Source organism: Corapipo altera, unplaced genomic scaffold (assembly GCF_003945725.1).
Source record: "Corapipo altera isolate COAL_440 unplaced genomic scaffold, ASM394572v1 22, whole genome shotgun sequence".
Classification (NCBI taxonomy): Eukaryota; Metazoa; Chordata; class Aves; order Passeriformes; family Pipridae; genus Corapipo; species Corapipo altera.
The window spans coordinates 3,774,043-3,796,373 of NW_020884886.1; the positions used below are offsets into that span (position 1 = coordinate 3,774,043).

General features: G+C 37.2%; 1 protein-coding gene across 1 annotated transcript in view; it reads right to left on the bottom strand.

Moving 5' to 3' along the window:
* The window catches only part of STK32B (serine/threonine kinase 32B), a 175,297-nt gene that overhangs the window by 21,636 nt on the left and 131,330 nt on the right, over nucleotides 1-22,331 (bottom strand). The window contains exons 7-11 of the mRNA XM_027642940.1: nucleotides 13,919-14,022; nucleotides 9,629-9,745; nucleotides 8,411-8,536; nucleotides 2,496-2,627; nucleotides 1,679-1,743 (exon numbers count right to left, since the gene is read on the bottom strand). Coding sequence (XP_027498741.1) covers nucleotides 1,679-1,743; nucleotides 2,496-2,627; nucleotides 8,411-8,536; nucleotides 9,629-9,745; nucleotides 13,919-14,022 — 544 coding nt within the window. The remainder of the gene's footprint in view (nucleotides 1-1,678; nucleotides 1,744-2,495; nucleotides 2,628-8,410; nucleotides 8,537-9,628; nucleotides 9,746-13,918; nucleotides 14,023-22,331) is intronic.

Genomic DNA, 22,331 nt, shown 5'->3' on the forward strand with positions numbered 1-22,331 from the left:
GCGTATTGGATTTTCTTGATATATGACTCTCTAGTAGGTGTGAGACTGGTATCTGGAAATGAACTATTTGTATGAACAACTTCTTGGAAACTCATTAAATTGATTTATCAATGTAATTTTTTTTCTAATCTTGATATTATGATCCTAATAATTTTGATTTTTTTGAGTTAAGTTAGCATTCACTAGTTCTCTGATATCAAAACTGATTCAGAGGAGTCTACCAAGACCTTTCTGAAAGCCTTCTGTAGGCTGACTTGGTCTGGTTTCTCTTGTTTATGGCTTCTTACATAAACATATGGCTTTCTTGTGTTAGAGATTATGCAAAATAACATGAAAAAATCTGTAGGATCTTCCTTTTCTTTGTAAGTCCTCACTGTAGTTTCTGTGAGCAGTCAGTATAGGGCACAGAGGTGTCCCACAGATTGTAACAGGAAAAAGGGGATTTCATGGCATCATTTCCCTCATGATATTGTGTGAACTGTGCAAAGTTGACAATCTCTTTCCCAATTTTAATTACAGAAGCAGTAATTACCTGCATTGTAAGCACTAAGTAAGATAGTCACAACTTTTTAATTAATTTCTAACATTTCACAACTCCATTAGAAAAGTTTGCATATACAATTAGGTCAAATAAAACCACAGAATATACTTAAATGAAATACAGTAATTTGACCAAAGACACAAACCACTCCCCTGTTATGACCTGCATCTGTTAATACAAAGGGGCCCAACTCAAATGCAGTAAATGATGAGAAATGCAGTGTATTAATTGACCAGGAAGATTATTGACATCCTTGGGAATCAGATTTGTACTTCTGTCAGTTCTGGCTGACTCTTAAATCATAAGTTCTTGCTTCATTTCTGATGTATGTATGTGTATGGCCAGTCTTTGTGAACAAAGATTTGGGAAAAGTCTTTACCCTTCGAGCCTGCGCAGTGGATTTTTTAGGTGAGACACAGTGTGTGCTGAGCTGAGCCCACCCTTTAATCCTAAGGTTCATCTGCCAGGGCGGAGCAAGCTTGGACAGTGGCAGTGAGGTCCTCAGGATGTAGGTTTGTTTAGAGTGACCTTCTCTTAGATGGATGGTCTTACAGGGCTGATGAGCTCCATCCACCTGGGGGACTTTCCCTGACTGGGAATCGAACCCTGGGCCACAGCAGTGAGAGTGCTGCATCCTAACCACTAGACCACCAGGGGTCCTTCATTTCTGATACAGTGTTAATATTTAGCTTTGTTGAAACAGCCAATGTTGAATTGCACTTTTTGTATGGTGGGAAAGTATGAACAGTGTTTCCAAGTCAGAACACTGCAGTTTATATCATTAAAATTTCATGAGTAACAACTTCCCTTGTTTTTGTTTGAGATGTGAAAAAGCAGCCCCTTACATTGTATTCCTTTGCTTAATTGCTGAGAGTTTCTCTGGGGAGTGTCAGTAACATTTACTGTATATTTCCAACACACTTTAATCACAAGGTCTTCTACTTGCTTTCAAAGATGGAAGAACTACAAAACCATCACACCAGAGACTGTAAGAGGAAGAAATCAATGGAAATCCAGTCTTTTAGGCTCTGCTGCTGTGATCATTAATCACTTTCTCTTACATTGGGAGAAAAAAAAAATAGTTCTCAATTTAATTTTAGTACTGAATGCTAAATAGGCATTAAAAAATGCACTTACTTCTCTCTGTTGAATATGATGAATTCTTTTCTAACGGTTTCCAAGCACTGCTGCAGGTGTACATTCTTTAAAAAACAGCATGAATAGGTTGATTAAAAAAGATGGGGAATCATAGACAAAAATCACAACACAGAAATGACACTAAACAAAAATGCTTATGAACGAATGCTATCAAGATGCATTTCAAAGACTCATCAAATTGGGCTGTGATAGCACAATCAATCTTTCATTCTTTTGGAAGAAGTTCCCCACAAACAATTCCTGAGAATTTTTACATTTGATAGCTCTAGGCAAAACAGCTTGCATGAGCATTCAAAATCATTAGGAGTACCAACATAATTTATAAAACCTCACTGAAATGAAAATTTAAGTCTGGAAATTATTATTAATCTTCTCAGTACTTTAGACTGTGTCTTTCTACATGGGACACGTTAGTCAAGACTGGAAGAGACAGTTTTAACACATCTATAAATAACAAGCCTTTTCACTGCATAGTTTTCATTTTTGGTACTAGCAGTGAATAAATATTCCTTGTATCTATTTGTCGATGTGTGTGAAGTGCATTTGCAACTGGCAACACTTTTTCATACTTTAAATGAGCATCTATCATAATCTTAAAAATAATCATAACTTAACATGTTACTATTTGACTAAAATAAATGGTTGCTTTTTGTTTTGCTTTGGAGATGGCTTGTAATATAAGTAAAATGACAGAGAGTCATTTTCAGAGGTCATTTTCAGTCAATTTTCAGAGGTAATAAAACTGAACTTAACTGAGTTTGCCTATTAAAAACTGCAGTTACAGTCCCCAGCTTACCAGTGGGCAGGTTTCCTTAGCTCCATCTTTGGATTTGTTTTTGGCAAGTCGCTTTTTCTTTTTATGGAGAGGCTTGGACTCTAAAATCATTTCTTCAAGTTCAAATGTGGGATCACAATTCAGTCTTCCTTTCTGGTACAAAAGGATTCAAAGTTACTCTTTGAAGCATCATGGTGGTTTTTTAGTTTGCTTGGCAAGTGTTAATAGCATTGATAATGAACTAGATTCCCAACCACATCTGTAAAGTGAAAACTGTCTTTTTTAGGCCTGGAGTGATGCTTGAAGTTTAAATAAGGGAGGTAAGATAAAAATAATATTGTAAAGCAAGTATAAAGAGTTAGATCCTCTTCCTAGTTACATACAGATATATTCCTAGAGTGACTACAATTATGTTACCCCAGTGAGACAGATTAATTTGGCCCAGGGTCTTCATCAGAATATCAGTTAGTGCTGTAGAACATAAATGGCATCTGTAATAGTGCAGGAGGGAGCGAGAGCATCTCTAACACTTCACTTGTTGAAATCTGATTTTCTGAAGTATTACAGTGGATTCAGTTGCCTAGATCCTGTCCATGAGTGCAGAGGAAGGAGTAGGTCTTTTTTTAGTTAGTAGTATTTATATTAAAAAAATGGTTCACAGAATTATAGAATACCAGGTCAGAAGGGATCTCAAGGATCATCTGATCAAACTTTTCTGGGTAAAACCATGGTCCACGGTCTGGACAAGATGGCACAGCAACCTGTGCAGATGAATCTTAAAAGTGTCCAATTTTAGGGAATACACCATTTTTAAGGGGATACTATTACAATGGCTGACTGTGGTCATTATGAAAAACTTCTTGTATCTAGTCAGAACCTCTCCAGGAGCAGCTTGTACCCAATACCCCTTGTCTTTTCCATGTGACTCCCTGTAAAAAGGGAGTCAGTCTTTGTCTTCTTTGTAGCCACTCTTTAAATACTGGGACATGGTGAAAAGGTGTCCCCTAAGCATTCTTTTCTCAAGGCTCAACAAATCCAGTTCTCTCAGCCTTTCCTGTTATAGCCTGCTTCTCAGTCTGATCATCTCTGTGGCCCTTCTCTGGACCCTCTCCAACCTGTCCACATCTTTTTGCATAGTGGGGACTTGTCAGCTGTGGCCTGACAAGTGCTGAGCAGAGTGGGATAATAACTTCTTTATGTCTGCTGGCGGTGCCCTTGTTGATGCAACTCAACATCCCGTTGACTTTCTTTGCCACAGCAGCAGAAGAACCCTGTTCACTCATATTGAGCTTCCTGTCCACCTGGACCTCCAGGTCTCTTGCCACAGAGCTGCTCCCCAGCTGGGTAGATCCCAGCCTGTGCTACACCCCTGGACTATGTTTTCCTAAGTGCAAGACCTGACACTTGTTCTTGTTGAACTTCATAAGGTTCTTAGCCCACCCTAGCATGGGTCTTCCTGCAGGGTGGTTCTTCCAAAGCATCCACTTTCCCACTCTGATATCATCAGTAAACTTCCTCAGGGTACACTTGATCCCATCATCCAGATCCCTTATTAAGATATTAAACAATGTTGGGCCCAATATCGATCCCTGGAGCCTGTGACAGGCCTCCAGTTGGAGAAGGAGCTATTTGCCACTTCTCTCTGAGTGCAGCCTGTCAGCCAGTTTCCCACCCACTGGTGGACTGTTTGTATATGCCATAACACACTGGTTTCTCCAGGAGGAAACTGCATCAAAGGCCTTGGAGAAATCCAGGTAGACAATGACCACCACTTGCCCCAGATCAACTGAGCAGGTTACATAGTCATTGTCATTTGTCAAGTACAATTTGTCCTTGGTGAGTCCTTGTTGTTTTTTCCCAGTCATGTGCTTCATTCTAATCTATTGTGGTTTTTCTTTTTTATCCAATCTATTATGCTTTTTCTTACCCATTACACATATTACTTAAATGTTATGTTAATATGTGATGCTTGAAACAAACCTTAAGATTCTTTGTTATATCAGGAAGTCCTTTTTTAAGCAGAGTGATTGGATACACCATTTCTATATGGTCATTTTCTTCCTTGATTCTTCTCAGATTCTTGCTTAGTTCTTTTCAAGTTCTTGATTATTTCAAATCTTTTCAACATAAAAGCTTACAGGAACATAATTTATGCTTAGAGTTGGATTTTTTTGTCTTTGTTGTTTTTTTCTTTGTTTGGGTTGTTTGGTTGGTTTTTTGTTTTGTTTTTTAATTCTACCCATTAGTGCAGTAAAGCCATCTTGTGACACCATTTGCAGTGAACTCTTTCTCTCCTATTTAGGGATAAGAGCCAGCATGCTATGACCAGAATATCTATGGTTCAACTGAACCAAATACATTTTTAAAACATCACAACTTGGTGTCCTATTTACTGGACCAGTGTTTTGCTAGTCCTGTAATTGGAGTAACTTGAGTTCCTTTCTTTGCCTCACTCTCTCAAAGCACTTACAAAAAATTTGCAAACAATTGGAGTTGTGTGGTGGAAAATGTTAAAAGCAGCCTGTTTTCCTCTGAGACTTCTGAGAGTTCAATCACACCATTGTCACTGTCAAGGTGGAAGACCTAAAATAAGTCATCTATAAATGACAGATATTTTTAGTAACCAAAGACACTAAGAAGTAAAATCACATCAGAAACTACTTGTATAACTTGTGGTGTGCTACAATGAAACATTTAATTTAGAAATCGCTCCATCATTTTTATTTCTAGCAAATTCTGTGTACTCAAAGTATAATACTGAGCTATCTAATGCCTTTCCCTGCATATTATCCAGCTGTCTTTAGTAAAATATATTTTGTTTTTATTAACGGAGGTTTATAGCTTATTTATATTTAGCAATAAATGAATAACTAATTCTTTAGGTTTCATCAGTATCAGTTCTCAGTTCTCAGTTTCCTGAGCACGTATAATTTTAAGATTTTTTTAGCACTTAAAAAGTACATCACTTTAATCCAGAAACTTTAAAAATAAAAGCAAATTATATTTAAATAAACTTCTAACAATTTATGATTTCAAGCTGAATTGAAGAAACTAATTAAACCATAAAGAAACACATGTATTAGTCAAGTAAGAGATATGTTTATGGAATCAAACTACACAGGGAGAAATTAAATGATGTGATACTGCTCCCACAGGCCTCCCATGTGCCCTCTTGTCTGCAGAAGGCAGACAAGCTCCTGACACTAAGGGCAAGCTGTCAAAATTTATAACACTTGCTAGTTTCAAAACTCTTCCCAGATCACAGCACATGTTGGCCCCAGTTCAGCTTCTCACCAAAGCCTGAAAGCCAAGAAATATTTTGTTGAGTGGCCTCAATTAATAAATGAAAGTTTGGCTAGTGCAACAGAGAAAAAGTTCCTGAAAAATGTGTGGCCAAACTTGGTCTCATGACACAGTAAAGTCTGTGATAAAAAGAAATGTTGTGCTAGAAAAGACACTTTGATTCTTACCTCACTGTTTTCCCCGACACACCTGACTGACCAGGTGGAAAAAGCAATATCAGAATGTACAGAAGTGTCTGGTAGAGCTTGTAATGGGACTTTCAGATTAATCTGGATAGATAAATGTAACATTTTACTCCTATTTCCTTTAAGTGTAGAATATTATTTCACCTCAAATATTACAGATTTTCTATCAGTTTTGTAGGTCCCTGCCAAAACAGGAATAAGTTGAATCTAAATGTGAAAAAAGTAGCTGTCTTCAGACACATGTCTAACAGTAGACAGTTCAAAGTATTTGAAGAGGATTTCCTCTTTTCTCAGTCTCCATCATGGACCATTGTCAACATCATCCATAGAGACAGGTCACTGTGCTAACAGAGGAGTACCACACACATGGGTTGCACAATTGCTTCTGAAATTACATTTAAATTCACTTTTTTCCCTATGGTTAAGAAATTGGAAAATTTATCTATACTGCCTCAGGAACAAGATACTCTCAAAACAACCTAAATCCAAGTGTAAAGAAGGAACAAACCACATGAGAACTAAGAAGTAAGGAGGTGGGGTCTGTGGCCAGGTGCAGACCATCCATCACGCGCTTCTCATGACTCAGTGTTGGGCAGGCTGGGTGTAAGCCAGCTGGATATGGAAAATTTGTAGTCCCTATAAAAGGTGCTGTTACTGCAGCTCAGCTGCTGTACTTCACTGCTCAGGAGTCAGGTTGAGCAGGGTGGCACACATCATGCTAGCTGGCTGTACACTCCTGGGCCAAAGCTGTCTTGAGTCTGATCCTTAGGGCCAGAGTTAAGGTGGAGGATGTGATCCTATGAATTAATGCTTGAATGAGAGCAAGGAAAAGAGGGAGGAGATGTCTAGGGAAAGGAAAACACTGGAGCAGCAACAGGAACAGAGAACAGACTGGTCATAGGCAGGTTTCAGTAGCCACTATTGCTGAAGCAAGTTTAAGTCCTCTCTCTTGACTTTAAGTCCTAAGATGTGTGCCTATGCATGACTGGGCTTTGTAGAGTCTGGGACTCCTTTGGATCCCCGTGTATTTTGTACCTTTGGGTAGGGGGAATTGGATCCCTCTTTTAAAATACAGTGTTGTGAAATATCCCACATACTGACAGCTGTGGATTAAATTTTTAGATAGGAGTAGGAGGTCTAAATAATTTGTTGAGTTTTGCCAGAGGAGGAGGCAGTCCATACCTCTGATACCTCAGAGAGCAGCTCTAACTTGAAAAAAGGGAAAGAAAAAAGGCAGTCCCGATTCATCTTGTAGATCCACACCACTGAGAGAATGGTGTTCACTGCACTAGCTTGCAAAAGCGTTGAGCTATAAAGTGAAAGGAAGGAATTTCCCTACTGGTGAACATGTTTCCGGGGTGCCTACAAGAGAGGCCTGCCTTACTCTTCATCTGTTGTGCTAGTTACCTGCTGTATTCCTGGTCTTTCCCCCAGTTCCCTGAGGGTTGGTTGACTAGAACAGGTACAGATGGTAATGTTTTTATTAAAAAAAAAAGAAAAAAGAATTGATTTAGTCTCAATTTTGCTTTGTCTATAGCCAGATTGACTTATTCAGAAAAGACTGTGTGGATCTTGGCAAATGCATTTCAGTCTATATAATTTTTCATTTATTAAAGTGAATTTGTCACATTAAAGTGATCTTTTATGATTAGTCTTCTAAATGGCTGAATTGTGTCCACATCATGTTTAGCATGAGCTTTAATGTTTACCTGGATAAAGACAGCATCTAGCTATTCCCTCTTCCTTATCTTTACTTACAGTTGGATGAAAAAAAGAACAGAAAAAAACCTTAATGTGCTACAAATGTATTGTTTGGAGAAGAATTATAGTGCAGTATGACTGAACAAAGTGGAGAAGTATGTTAACACCAGAGTCATTGCTTTTTATTCATGGCCCACAAATTCACTTAATTTGCAAATGCTCAAAATGGAAATACCCAGAAAACAGGAACAAAATGGAACCACAGTGAAAAAGAAACCACCAGGTTCCCTCACAGAATCTGAATGTTTTATTGTAAGAAACTGTCATAAAGGAAATAGGTCAGCCTTTTGGAACAGTATTTTTAAGTGAAAAAGTAGCAGCATACTGGGATGTTAAAAAGTTTTCCAAATGTTATCCAAATGCCTAACTTTCACAGTCACAACAGTCTTCTTGGTATTCTTTGTCTCAGAGTTAATCCTGACAGTCATTTGCTCTAACAGCTGAAATGCAAAGTCTGGGAAAAGTATTTTTTTATTTGAAAGGGAACAAAAAGCAGACCAAGGTAATTAGTTCTTGTTTTGATCTATTGAAATGGGACAAATTTTCCCTTAGCTGTGACTGAGTAAATGAAAGTAGAGTCCAAAATAAATCACTGAAGAGCAATAAATACAAGCATAAACAAGTAAAATGGCAGTGATAGTTAAAGTTGAAATTTGCAAACACTGTTCGCCTAGAATATTGACTTACATTAGGAACAAAGCCTGGGGTCACAGTTTTCTCTAGAACAGCATCCCAGTTGACATCAGCTAGGTATGGAGAGTTTTGGATGTCTGCAAGGCTTGAAAGACGACACTCTGGGTCCTTAGTGAGGAGCTGTGATCAAGCACAAGGCATTTTCTAAGGGACTGGATGCCATATATTGTATGATATGCATTTTTGAGTAAGAAAATGGCTAGAGAATCTTCTAACAGATCCTAGAAGTTCCAATTAAAAAAAACCAAAGTAATAACTCATAAGATATGAGTATAATTTAATTGCCAACAGATGGCTGTTGCAGGCATGAAGTTTGTAAATGTATTAGCAACAAAAGTCTGTTTACAGATGCATAAGAGTCCAAGCAAAATGAAACATCACAGTTCAATGCCACCCAACAATTTGTATTTTGTCTTTAATTTATTGGAAGATACAGTTACACTGATCATCCTGGCAGCAATTAAAATTATCCATCTCACTATCTACCAAAACTAAATTGCTCATTGCTGCAAAAGACATTGATCTTCTGTTACTTTATTCACATATTCACCAATGTTTCCTGTTCGAGTATCAACACTGATGATCTGAAATACCTAAAAGAGACAGATGATCCTTGCAACATGGCCAGACAATTAAAACAAATAAAAACCTGGGATTTTAGGAAGAAAATGATTTCCAGGGTCCTGATGCATTCAGAAAGAGCTCTATCTTGTAGCTTAGTGACATTTACAGCAAAGTAGATCAACTTTTGTTGTTGCAACTATAGCAACATGGGACAGCAAGAGATACAGGCATTTTAATTTTGAATATCCCTGTCTGGAAAGTGCAGCAGAAATTCAGAGGGCAGAATTGTCCTTCCTTCCCTCTTCCACTTGTACAACCATGGCTGGAGGGAATGGGGCCAGGGCACAGAGTAGGAATTATTGATCTCCAACGTTTTGCTATCACTAATTAATAAGTTTTAAAATAAAAAAATTATATATATTAAATTTTTATTTCTTTGAAGTCATGAAAAGCCTGAGTCTAAGTCTAACAATAATGTAGTTTCTGAAAATACTGTACCAGTCACATTCAGAACAGCCTAGAAATAAGCCTTGCTCTCTTATCCTTGAAATTTTGATTGCTTAATGTGAGTGCTTGCCTGATACCTTTGCACTGTTGGAGGGGCTTCTGGAAGAGGAGAGAAGAAAGAATGTGTTTGTACTTTCTTACCTTTTTCAATAGTGCTATCATGCCCTTGCACCATGCAGATGAGTAGTGAACTCTTTCTATCTTGAACATGTTGAGTATCTCATCAATGGGGGTGGCTGAATGAATTTCATAGGGCCTCTGGGATAAAGTTAAATCAATATCAAGTCAATGAAAATGGATAAATGAGCATAGACAGTTCACATTTTCCTGAGCTTAGCATTAAACTGGAAATATCAAACCCACAAAAACATCTTATAACAATTTTGAGGCTAATCCTTCTTTAAATGTGTTTTTCTTTGGTCATAATGAATGTAATTACTCATAGATGCATTTCCTCTGCAAGGTTTTCTCTCATAAAAGAAAGTATCTGTTCAAATGAGGTGGATGAACAATTTCATTCCTGGGGCATTCTATGTGAAATGTGAATTATTTAATATTTTTTACTGAGTAGTATATAGAGAAACAAGAAAATGCTTACAAAAGTCTGTGTAAGAACCACAGTAAAAAAGAAGACTCCAAATTCCAATCCTTCTCCTTTACCCCTTTTTTAAAATCCAAAATTAACTCATTACATATAATGTGTTTGCAGTGCCTAAACTCTTCTGTAGGTGAAAAAAAGCCCTGGGCTTTGCTGTGTTTTGTTCATGAAGTTTCTGCGATTTCTCTTTTATTAAATACAGCATTTGGAAGTAAAAATAACACACATAAATTTATATTCTTGTTATTTTCTATGTGCATACTTGTATTTGTAAAGCAAGTTGTTATAATTATACTCGATGTATTTCTGTAAACAAGGACAGACAGTGGTTTGTTTGTGAATTAAGTTGTACCCAGCAGGTGAGATCTGCAGCTAGATGCCATCATAGCAGCAGTGTGCAAACTGATGCATGATAATTCATAAACAACATAGAGTTACATTCTAATCCAATATCCTCAACAGTAAAGGGCAGATGCTCGTTACCTTGACTAAGAACTGAGATATTCGTTGATTTATGTTAGCATGTACTTATAGAAGATTATAATTTAGGAATATTTCTAGGTGTTAGTTATCTAATCTTTAAGGAGTTGGAGCCACTCTTCATAAAGACCCAGGACATATTCTTATTTTGGGAAGACTCATGCAGATATTTAACTTTGAGCATATGTATAAAAGTAAGTCCATTCCAAGGCACTTGTATATTCTAAAAATAAATTCAAGGATTGCTTACTTTTTTTGCTTATATTCACATTGTTTGCCTGTCGTCATTTATCAGGTCCATATGAATTCAACAGAACCTAAAGACCTGCTCTAAATACACAATTTTCTTGAATCATGTTCAAAACTGTCATTTGAAATAGTCTGTCGTGCTTTTCCCTACCTGTGGTAATGTTTCCATAAAACAGTTACTAAAAATGAAAGGTTAACATTCTGTCTGTCAGTCATCTAGAAGCAACCTACTACTAACTTAGACTTGATATAACAGTGAGACCAACAGGATCACTGAGCCAGAATGCACAGTAATTGTTGAAAATGGTGATTAACTCTAAAAATAGCAACTATAAGGAATTATGACTAATGGAAAGTTTTTGTGTCAAGGATGCTTCTGCCCATGCCTTTTTCCTCACAGAAAAATCCCTAAAACTTATTTTATTTTAAATATTATTAGTATTCTGCAGTCCTGATTTTTTGAGCTTTGAAGAGATTTTAAATATTGTTATTATTTAATTTGAACTATAAATGGCCATTATAAATTTGGTCTTTTGAGGTCCTTCACACCTTTATCTCCCATGCTTTTCACCTATTCACTCCACTTGAAGGTCATATCCCTTCTGTTCTATTTTGTGAAAAAGAAAAAAAATCTGGTTTGCTTTTGTTCATGATGTTTTACCAAAGTTTGTTGTAAACTGTTCACATTGCAGTGAAAGTTAGAGCCTCTGAGTCCCACCTACTACCTCATTCCTCCACTTTGTCTCTATTGAATGTATGGTATATATAGTTATTGCAGTATTTTAGCATTTGTCTATAGCTCAGGAACAGACATGTCTCACTGGTTGCATTATAGAGTTTAATTTCTTGGACTTGGAGCAAAGATCAATGTTTGATGCAAAGCTTTATTAATTTAATTTGGTTTTCTTGCTAGGTCTTTTATTAGCAACTGGGTAAGGAGAAAAATGCACCTACAACTTACTGAGAAATGCTAGCACTACTATGGGTAACCAAAAAATGGTCCAGACAGCTCTGTACTGGATGCAACCTGCTCCTGTACCTGCAGCCCCATTTCCAGCACTGCATTTTTTTGGCTGCCCAGCACTAGGGAGCCAGGCATGAGAATGGCTGGAATGTCTTGAACACCCTGAGCCTCCCCTGAGGGCTCTTACAGCAGCAGAGGCAAATAAAAACAAAAATTCAGCTCAATTGAAAACAACTCATTGTTACTTAATGCCTCTTGAATGCAGGCTGTCAGCGTCATACACTATGCACAGCTCAGAGGTGGAAAATGAAATTTGTGATGCTTCTCATTTCCAGTGCACTTTCCTTCTTTACTTCCCACCCTCACCATGCACTAGGATGCATCACACTCCAACTGCAGAAAGTCCTGTTGCACACAGCAACGTGCCTCAGGTTAAGCGCATTTCCTAAACCCTCTGCTACTTCTCTTGTTATCAATTCTGTCAGTTTAGGCCTTGTCTAGACTGAAAAATTTAGAAATACAATTCAGGAAAAATCAGCCCTTTCCCTAGTCCATACAGGGCTGTGGGCTGCCAGGAAACCCTCTGTCTTGCTCAGTAGGCAAGAGCTGCTCTTCCAGAGGAAACAAGTAGCTGACTTGGTTGACTGGAACAGGTACAGATGGTAATGCTTTTATTAAAAAAAAAGAAAAAAATCGATCTAGTCTCAATTTCACTTTGTCTTAGCCAGATTGACTTATACAGAAAAGACTTTATGGATCTTGGCAAATGTATTTCAGTCTATATAATTTTTCATTTATTGAAGTGAATTTGTCACATTAAAGTGATCTTTTATGATTAGTCTTGGGAATTCAGCTTTCCTTACACAATCATTCACTGTGTTTCTTTCTTGGAGACGCTCACTGGTGAAAGGGTTGATGTAAAACCATCAGGATGCTCTCTTAATTTACTGAATGTGCAGCTATTACTACTGTCTGTGACTAGGGTTGAGGATGAATTATGCTTACCACTGCCAGATCTTAGCTTCTCCATTCTGAGAAGAATGTCAGCTTAAAAACTCCCTAACTTTTGAGAAGGATGGTCAAGAAAAATTGCTAATAATTGTTGCTTTGTTGTTTTTTGTTTGTTTTTTTTCAAAAAAGGTTTTTAATGCTCCTGTGCTCTGACAGCAGAAACAGTCTTTGCAAGGGAGAGATCTTTGCATCAGGAGCATGGCTTTTGCCATTTCTGTGGAAATACAAAATAGACTGGCCAAGTTCTAGGCCTTTGAAAAATGTAGCTTGTGAAGTAAAAATATACCAACACTGAAATTTATTTTTCCATCTAAAAGTGGAAATAATAATTCTTTATTGCTGTTTTCTTTTATCTGTCATCCTATACAAAATTGTGAGATCTTTGTGGGGTGGATTGTTTGGCAGGACAAGGTAGCAGAACTGTGTTAGTGTCATATGATAAAAAATATTTCTTCCTTTAAAACAGCATACTGCAATGCAATAAAATCTCCTTTACAAACAGGAGTTAAAAGTAATTCCCCCCCTTCATCCCCCCAAATTGCTGCTTTAGCTATGTTATCATCCTGAAATAGTATAGAAATAACTGTTTTCCATAGGGAATAGTAAATTTTTATGCAACAAAGTGCAATCTTTTGAACCAAAATGGAAAAGAATTTTCCATTATCTTCTGTGATATTTGACCATGCTCAGGAAGGTTTTCCATTAAGCTTATTCATATAATTGATTAGATAAGAAACAAATGCACTGGCAGATAAGCATTTTCTATAGTTGGACCAAGCATCTTAAGCTATTACATTTGATCTTTTATGTTATTTGCCAAGAAAATCAAAGATATAATAGTTTCTGAAGCAACTCTACTTCTATTTGGAAAAAAATACCATTGTTTGCAATTCAGCGCTGTGGAGAACCATTAAACATCAGGCCTTTCCTTAGCCAAACCGAGGTAAATTTTCATAATGTATTTGAGGGTGAGGTGAAACTTTCCCAAGAATGTTTTCAGCTGGTATAGAACCAGGACAGCATTCCTGACCTGAGCCTTGTACACTCAAATTTTATCATGAAAAGTGCATTCAGAGGCACTGCAAACTTGAGACTTCTGTTAAATAACAACAAACCCAATCATTCTTACCCAACCCCTCAGTAACTCATATGCTGTAATTCCTAGTGACCACCAGTCTACTGGGTACGAGTATCCTGGACCTCCATCCATAAAAGCCTGGAACACTTCTGGAGCTAAAACAGTAAATCAAATCAAACAAATAGCATTTAATCAAGGTTAGACTATAGATCATTAATATTCACAGCTGAAAAATTAATACAGACTCAACTAACTGGAATTAAATATATTATAAGCACAGTATTTTTGGGACGCAGTTTCAGTGTCTTGGTTTACTGATAGCAAGCAACCTTCACTGGCCAAGGTTTTTCAAAAGTTAGTAATTCCATATGTTAATTCTTACCTGGTCCATTTAAGTTTTAAGTTATGTGAATAAAAATAACTAATAGGAAGAAAATTCCTAATCTGAAGTGTGACTTAGAACCTTTAGGATAATGTAAACATCATATGGGAAAAATATCTGCAAGCGGGATGATTCTTTGTGATTGATGGAGGTGTTGAATATGGTAAATCTCATCTTTATCCTACATTTGGATAAAACTAATCAGACAGGCTATAAAAATATTCAACATAGGAAAGTGGTAGTTAAATAGAAATCCTGGCACTGATTTTATGCTGTGAGAAACTGTCATGACTGGAAGTAAACAAACTTTCAATAAAGTAATGAATTCCATAAAAATATCTTTTGTGGGGAAAAAAAAATCTTTTCAAAACAAGGATCCAGTTCACTAATTTTAGGGAAAAAATCCCAAACCAAACCATACTAAATAATGCCACTGTAGTTTCTTCAGAAAATCAGATGTAAATGAGAGAGGACATGAAATGAAATGAAAACTCAGTCATGCTTTTCTAATGATTTAACAGCAGAATCTCAGTACACTTTGTGAAAACAACTCTTTCACTGGAGATTTTGTAAACAACATTATTCCCAGCCATAACATCATGCTAGATTACAATTACCATGTGAGCCTCTTCTGGCCATGATGCCGAGTCTAATGTACCATATTACCACCTGATTACCATGGCATCACTTTGTAATGTGCTTACTGCAGTGACTAATGTAGTCTGGTCACACTTACTTCTGACTGGCAGTTTGGGATTTGACTATTTATGGCATTTAGAGAAGCACCTTTAATGAACAGAAAGGCATTTAGACTGTTTGCAGTCCTTGCATTATGGATGGCAACATAGTAATTTACAACTCCAGTCCTGACTTCAGAAAGTCTTCAAGAACCAAACATACTAGATGACTTCAGCATCCATTAATTAGTTATAGCAAAGCTCTAATCTGTAGAATAAAAAGCAGTGAATGAATGAAAGTGGTCTTATATTCTTTGACCAACAGGACCATCTCTAAAAATGTTAGGTATGAGATCTGCAGGTACCTAAATAAAGATTTTTGCTGGAATATATGCGTTTGGAGAAAAAATGACCTGTGGATCTCTGGCAGAGGCAGACTTGTGCTATGATCCAGTCTGACATGAACCAGCAATGCCACAGGAGCCATTACACTGAATTATGTCTTCATGTGTGCTTCCACTCTTGTTTGCATGCTGCTGGTGTGTAGGTACATCTTGCAGGTGTGCAGACTATCGGATAGATAGGTGCTAAGAGGGTAAGCAGGATTTTTTGTGTTACTTTAGTGGATCAGTGCACCTCAACTGCACATAAGGCACCAAAGTTATATTTTGAATATCACTGTAGGGTCCTTGTAGTGAAAGTTTGCTTGATTTAGCCTCATTAGTTATGGGTTTTGCCCACTGTGTCTAGATGATGTATAATAACTCATTACAGAAAATAGCCTTTGTGGCATTTTTACTGAGCTATGAAGGTATAATATTGGTTTCACTCTTTCTTTTATAGCTTTAGCATTGCAATAATGAGACAGATCACCATCTGATTTCTGGGAGATAGAGGTGAAAGTACTTCATTGATGTAACCTATGACATTGCCAGTATGGTGCAGATGTTTTGCTAATTTAGTGACTGAATTATTGACTTATATTTTATTTTCTTGTTCTAAAAGCGTCAAGGTCAACTCATCCTACATTAAGCAGATCAGCAGAAGATGTTCTCTTTTGTCCTGGAGTTTTGAAGCTGTTTTCTCACCTTAAACCAATGGCATTCTTAGGTCAGAATATGAGCAGTTAGGGTCCTGATTTTTAAAGCAGATAGTCCTTTCCCCCCTGCTTTGGTAGTATTATTTTCAGTCCAGCTGGAATGCCTCTCTGCATTCCATCAACTCCAATGAAGCAGTTGTAAACGCTCGTTTCACAAGATGAGAGGGGGACTGACAGAAGGTGCAATGTGATTTACAATATCCTATGTACAGGTTTTTTCTCAGGGTGAAACCTCAACCATACTGAAGCCAAAAGACCTTTTCCCAGTTTCACAAGGCTGTTAAACACCCATTTCACACTAAGCTTGTGCTTAATGTGTCTAAAAGTCTTTTTGAGCTGAAACATTAGGCGTAAGTGAAGGACTCCAGGATGTATGGTAGACTTCTGGAGTTTGCCTACTCATTCAGAAACAGAGCATGATTTTACAGAAAGACAGCAGGCCCTCCAAGTCATGGGGTCAGCCAAGTTCTGAAGAACTAGAGCTGTGAAATACACAGCATAACATTAGATTTTGCTGTAAAAAAATAAGTATGTAAGGAGAACCAATTTGGAGTGCAAATTGGATAGGATAAAAGCAAATAAAAAATCTGAAAGGAAAGTTGAAATTCTGCATTGATTTTCTTTACCATTGTTATTTAAATAGACTATCTGTAATCTTTTAAAATTTGAATTTGATCCCAGGCTCATCTTGGACAGCCATCCTGCAGCCTGCTCTGGGTAGGTTCTTCCAAAGCATGATCAGATTTGAGCTTGCCAGCTTGGAGCAAGGGCAACAGCTCTGCTGTGTGCACCCCTTCTGCACACATTCTCTTGCCATAACAAATTCAGGATGAGAAGAATACTTCATCTTTTACCCCCACTCATCTACCTAGATGGGAGTATTCTGCCTTCAAGAGTTTTTGTGAACAAGAGTGAGAGAGTGCCTGCAAGAAAAAGTGTTTCAGATTTTTTCCTCAAGCAGTTTCTACAGAACAAAGGCTTTTCAGGAAAATAAATTAGTTTAATAACAGGTTTGATCCTTCAGATTCTTTTGCCCAAGAGCTGTAGTTACTATAACATACAGTTAAAGGGAAGGCAGCAGATGTTTGCATGGCAGACACAAAACTTTTAAATAGCAAAATTAAATCAAAAGTAAATAAAAAGCAATAGCAAGAGTGAATTCAAAGACAAGTGCAGAAGTGTTGCAATTTTTAGATCCCACAGGTATTCACAGCTCCCCGTGGACTAATGTCTTTGATATGATGAAGAACTGCCTTCCCAGAGCTGGTCAAAGAATGCCTCCAGCAGCAGGAGGCCTGATCCAGCCTCACTGCTCACCCTGCTTTGAGCAGAGTTGGACTAAAGGCTCCTGAGGACCCAACTAACACAAATCACCCTACAATCCTGTGATCCTAAGAAAGCTCAAGCAACCACCTCCTCACAGCACATCTGAGTGGGATGACAGAGGCATCTAAGGCCAGGAGTCTCAATGGGATCTTTACTGCCTCTTCCTATTGGCAGTCATCGTGAACTACATGGGCCCTTCACCTCTGCTCAGACACCTGAAAAACCTGTCAACCAAAGTACAGGGAATTAGAACTCAGAAGCAATGCAGTCATCTTGTTTGGGGTATTGCTTTTCATGTTTGGCAGAAGCGTGATCCAACACCTTTCATGCAACATTTTGGTAACTACAAAGACAGAGTCTTTAAATATTAATGCCATTCCAAGCTGGAACATCTGTACTAATTTTAACAGAGCAAACAACAAAATCAGGAATGTCTTTGTCTTATATGAGAATGGGTAAATGAACAAATTTAACTTCAGCAACTAGCCTAGATAAAGTCCTTCCATTTCTTTTCTACATCTATATTTTTCTCTTAATAATATACTTTCATGATTTCATTGTTTATCTGCTTTGTTTTCTTGAAAAATCACATAAATGAACCCACCCTTTTGCTGCATTGCATGCTTCAGTGCATTCCTTGCTAGTCCCCAATACATATTTCCAGTTAATTTTTTTCCCAATTTAATAAATTAAAATAAATACCCTTCAGAGGATTTTGTCATTTGTCTTTTGGTTCTTTTGCACTTGATCTTTCTAGTAATACTGTATCACTGCAGACTGTAGAAAGTAAATAAAAGATTATTTCTCTGTAAAATAAAACCATACTGGAGAACGGCTCATAAAAACACTGAACGTGAAAGCAAATCTAGTGGGTCTGCATTCACCTCAGAAGAAATGGCTTACTGGGATATCCATACTCCTGTTCTGTAGGTTTGTGCAAGAGAAATTATGGACAAATAAATTCATATATATATAAATACCCCCTGCAATTGTCATAGCAGTTAGATGATCTACACTGTGAATTACGTAGATGATGCATCTCATATTGTATGCATATTTTCCTAAAGATCTGTAATAAAAATAAAATTAAAAAATGGAAATTTTATGTAACTTGTTAGTAATTATTAGCTATATTTTTGCAAAGTTATCAATATCTAAAAATATGATTCATGAACTTGAAATAAAAGGGAATATCAATGTAAATACGAACCCAAATTTTCACTATTTTTCCTATTGTAAAAGAGTATTTAATACAAAATGCTTTGAACAAGGGTTTCTGAAAATCTTCTGAGTATTCATAAGTGTCACTTAACTTCATAAATTGTAGGTGCTCTGGGTCTCTGAATTCAGGCCATTTTTAATTTGTTGCCCAAAGGTGAGTTTGAAAATGCTGTACATGTTAAAATGGTCAATTTGAGATCTATCACTTCATGTGGTTGGTACAAAGAATAGCTGTTATTATTTCTGATGGAGCATACTGTTTAATCATAAAGATAATTCATCAGAATAAATCATAAAATGGAGAGCTTGGAGTGCCTCTGATATATCTACCAAATAGCATGAGGTGGTATTTCTTTTCTGATGAACTGATTGAAGTTTCACTTCCTTAGCAAGAAGCTAATCAAAAAGTGCCCAGTGTACCTGCCAGCCACTACCTGGAGTCTGCCAAGTGTTGATTAAGAAGCTTACAGAGCTATTGCTTACTTTGGGGAATTGCTAACTTACATAGGCTGCTTTGAAACTCTGCAAAATTGGTGAGAGGGAAAGAAAAGTGAGATGAACACATTAGACCTTTCTTCGAGTGGCTTTTACTTTTACTAACAAATCAGTATATTTAAACAATAACTTGCAAGTGAATCTTGCAAGATGGATCAGTTGTAAGGCTTTGACTGTCCATGCAGAGCTAAATGTTGCAAATAAGAGCTGGTCATCAGTTCCTACAAAATGCCCTGTGCCAATGTTATCAATATGAGAAACTGAAAATAAAACAGAAAAATAAAAGTGTAGTGGTTTGGCCTCAGGTTTTTTTAGATGATCCAGTTCAGGTGGATATGCCCAAAACAATTCTTAAGAATGAAACCCCTGACATTGTTCACTCAGTTGTCTACCTACAGCTTTCTGAAGTCTGTTTGCAGAGACCCTACATGCCAGTAAGGGGAATCAGAGATTTGTGGTTTACAGCAAGGGTTGCAAAGCAACACACTGCTGCAGTCATTGTAGCAAAATATATTTCAGTGGCATGGGTTTTATTGTAATGCCTGAGATTTTATAAATTAGAAAATAGATTCCAATATGACATTAACTGAGATTCAGCATAATGCCATGCTGCCAGGTATCATTTTCCTTCCACATATTAGTCCCTGATCGTGGGAAAAAATTATATATATATATATATATATGTATAAATTGATATATACACATACAATGCACACAATATAAGCAATATTTTGATTGACTAGCACAGAATAAGTTGTTGAAAGCTAAGACCTTTCCAAATTTTAAATGTGTGAATGACTTGATGTATATAGCACATTCATTATTTCACCTTGCTGAATCAGGTTTAAGGGATGACAGATTGAGCTGAATAAAAAATGAACTTGATTTTTGGAATAATATTCCAAGAACCTTGAACTGAGATGGTTCAGTGAAATATTAATTGCTTTCTCAGCACTGTGATGAGAAAATATTAATTTTCACTTTCCTCTGAGAAGTAAATTCAGGGGTCAGTAACTTTTCTAGGTCATGGTTTAAATAGAAAACAGAAATCAAACTGGAGTAATGATAAGTGATCTTCTATCCAGAGTAGAAGCTGTTTTAAGAGCTAAATGGAAGAAAACAACTTCCTTCTCCCTGAATATAAACGTGGATTTCGTAAACTATCAATTTACCTCCTAGTGTTTACTTTCTCATGTGCTAAAAGGGTCTAAATTATAATGGTGAGCTTTCTGACTCAGAGGTTTAGGTTAGCCAGCTGCTAACTTCTATTGTATAAGGCAAAGTGCTACTTAAAGCCTGGTCATGCTGGGATGATTTTCTAGTCTGAGGTCTAGGCTTGTTATAGGCGTGTAACTGATTTTGGACCATTATTCACATAATACACCTCGATAGTTTTAATACTCGTATTTAATGCAATTATTCAATCAAAGTAAATAATTTAGATACCATTACCTGAAAACAGACATGGCATTTAGAATGCCTTATTAGTTTGCCATATGGCCATATAACCTCTCCTGCCCTGACTCACATTGCTGTCCTCATACAACCCTCTGCATTACTCAACCACTGAACAGAACTCCCTTACTGCCCTTGTACAGAGAAGCCCTTAGTGGCTGAACATCTGGATCAGCCTCAGAGAAACAACCTCAGGTTTCTAACCCTGTTGAAAGAAAGCCCAGCAGCAATGAGGGTGCCATGGTCTCCTACTATTGAATACGAAATTATAAAGCAGTACTTTCCTTACTCCATCCAAAAGCTCACAGTGGCTGCAGGGCTAGTTTTTCTAGAAATTTGTAGAAGGGATTTTGTCCAAAAATATTCATGTGCTGTTTGGAAGATTGGCCTATTGTGTGGACAGCAGCTGTTCTGCCCCAGTACTGAAATTAAATGTCTGGATAACTGGGAATTCATAGGACAGACTGTGTACCTGACACAGTAGAAGGGCCCTGGGATTAGAACAGGCAGATAATAAATAAAATGAATAAATAATAAATAAAAACGCATGAACAAAACATTAATTAATAAGAAGCCCAAACCAAAACTATTACTTGAACTCAGAGTGGAGTTTTTGTTGACTGAAATAGTCAAAGAAATGATTATATTAGTAGTTTTGTTGGAAGATCTGAAAGCATGGTAGCAGGTCAGAGGGCACAAAGAGGTGAAGAACAGCTGGAGGTAACAACTTCTTTCCTGATCTCCTGAGGTTTCTCAGCTGCTTACTCATTAATGTCAGAGTGGAACAAAAATCTGAATGCCTGCTTGCAGTCCTTAATGCCCTCAGCCACACTGCTCCTAGCATAAGCTGAAAACCCCATCAGTATGGTGAGTATTTGTTTCAGCACCTCAGAGTCTCACATGGCCACTCTTGGTTCCTGCTTATCAGAACAAACAGAAGCCTCCTGACTCATGCTGGCATTGTGATATTTCCCCAGGATCGAAAGGGCAGGTAGTGAGATCACCAGAGAAAGTCTGCAGCCAGACAGTCAAACCCTCCACAGGAAAAGGGTGGGATTTTTAAAAACCTAAACACTGCCTTAACTTCAGTCAAATGAGCTACAAAACACTATTTCATTTCAGAGTGCTGTTTAGTATGACTGCAAGAAAGACTCAACTTGAAATTTATCCATGATATATTTTAACTATCCTATCTTAGGAACAAATGTAGCCCTACAGGATTTTTTTTTTAACTGCAAGGTTGATATCAGGACATCCACTAGCTTTCTTCTGAGTCCAATAGTACTCCTACACAGTATTAATTAATAAATATGGATGACTCATACATTTTGGAAATTCAGTGGACCACTGTAAATTCACAATCCTCTGGTAATCTCAGGCACACAGTCATTCTTCATCATTACAGCAACCTATGAAAGGAGCTGTGAAAAGCTGAGATAACAAGCCTGTAGGATAGGAAAGGGGTAGGTGAAACTTTTCATATAATTTATGGCTGATTTTATTGGCTTTGGATTTTTGTCAGGTGTGTTTGTATCATAAAATGTATTTTATTGGTTTGCTTTGAAGTAAAGTCAAGTCACAGTGCATTATTTGGGTAACTTCAATCTCTGCTAAGGAAAACATCAAAACCTCTACCTAGCCCCCCAAGCCCTCCTACCACTAGAAGCATAAAAAACCCCAAACCTACAAGCAAGCAAACAAACAAAAAAAACCCCAAAACCCCAAGCAAACCCTAAACCTCTGAATGTAAATTTTTTGCAATGCTCACAAATACTACACAGTTGTATGGAAATTGATCATGGCAAAACA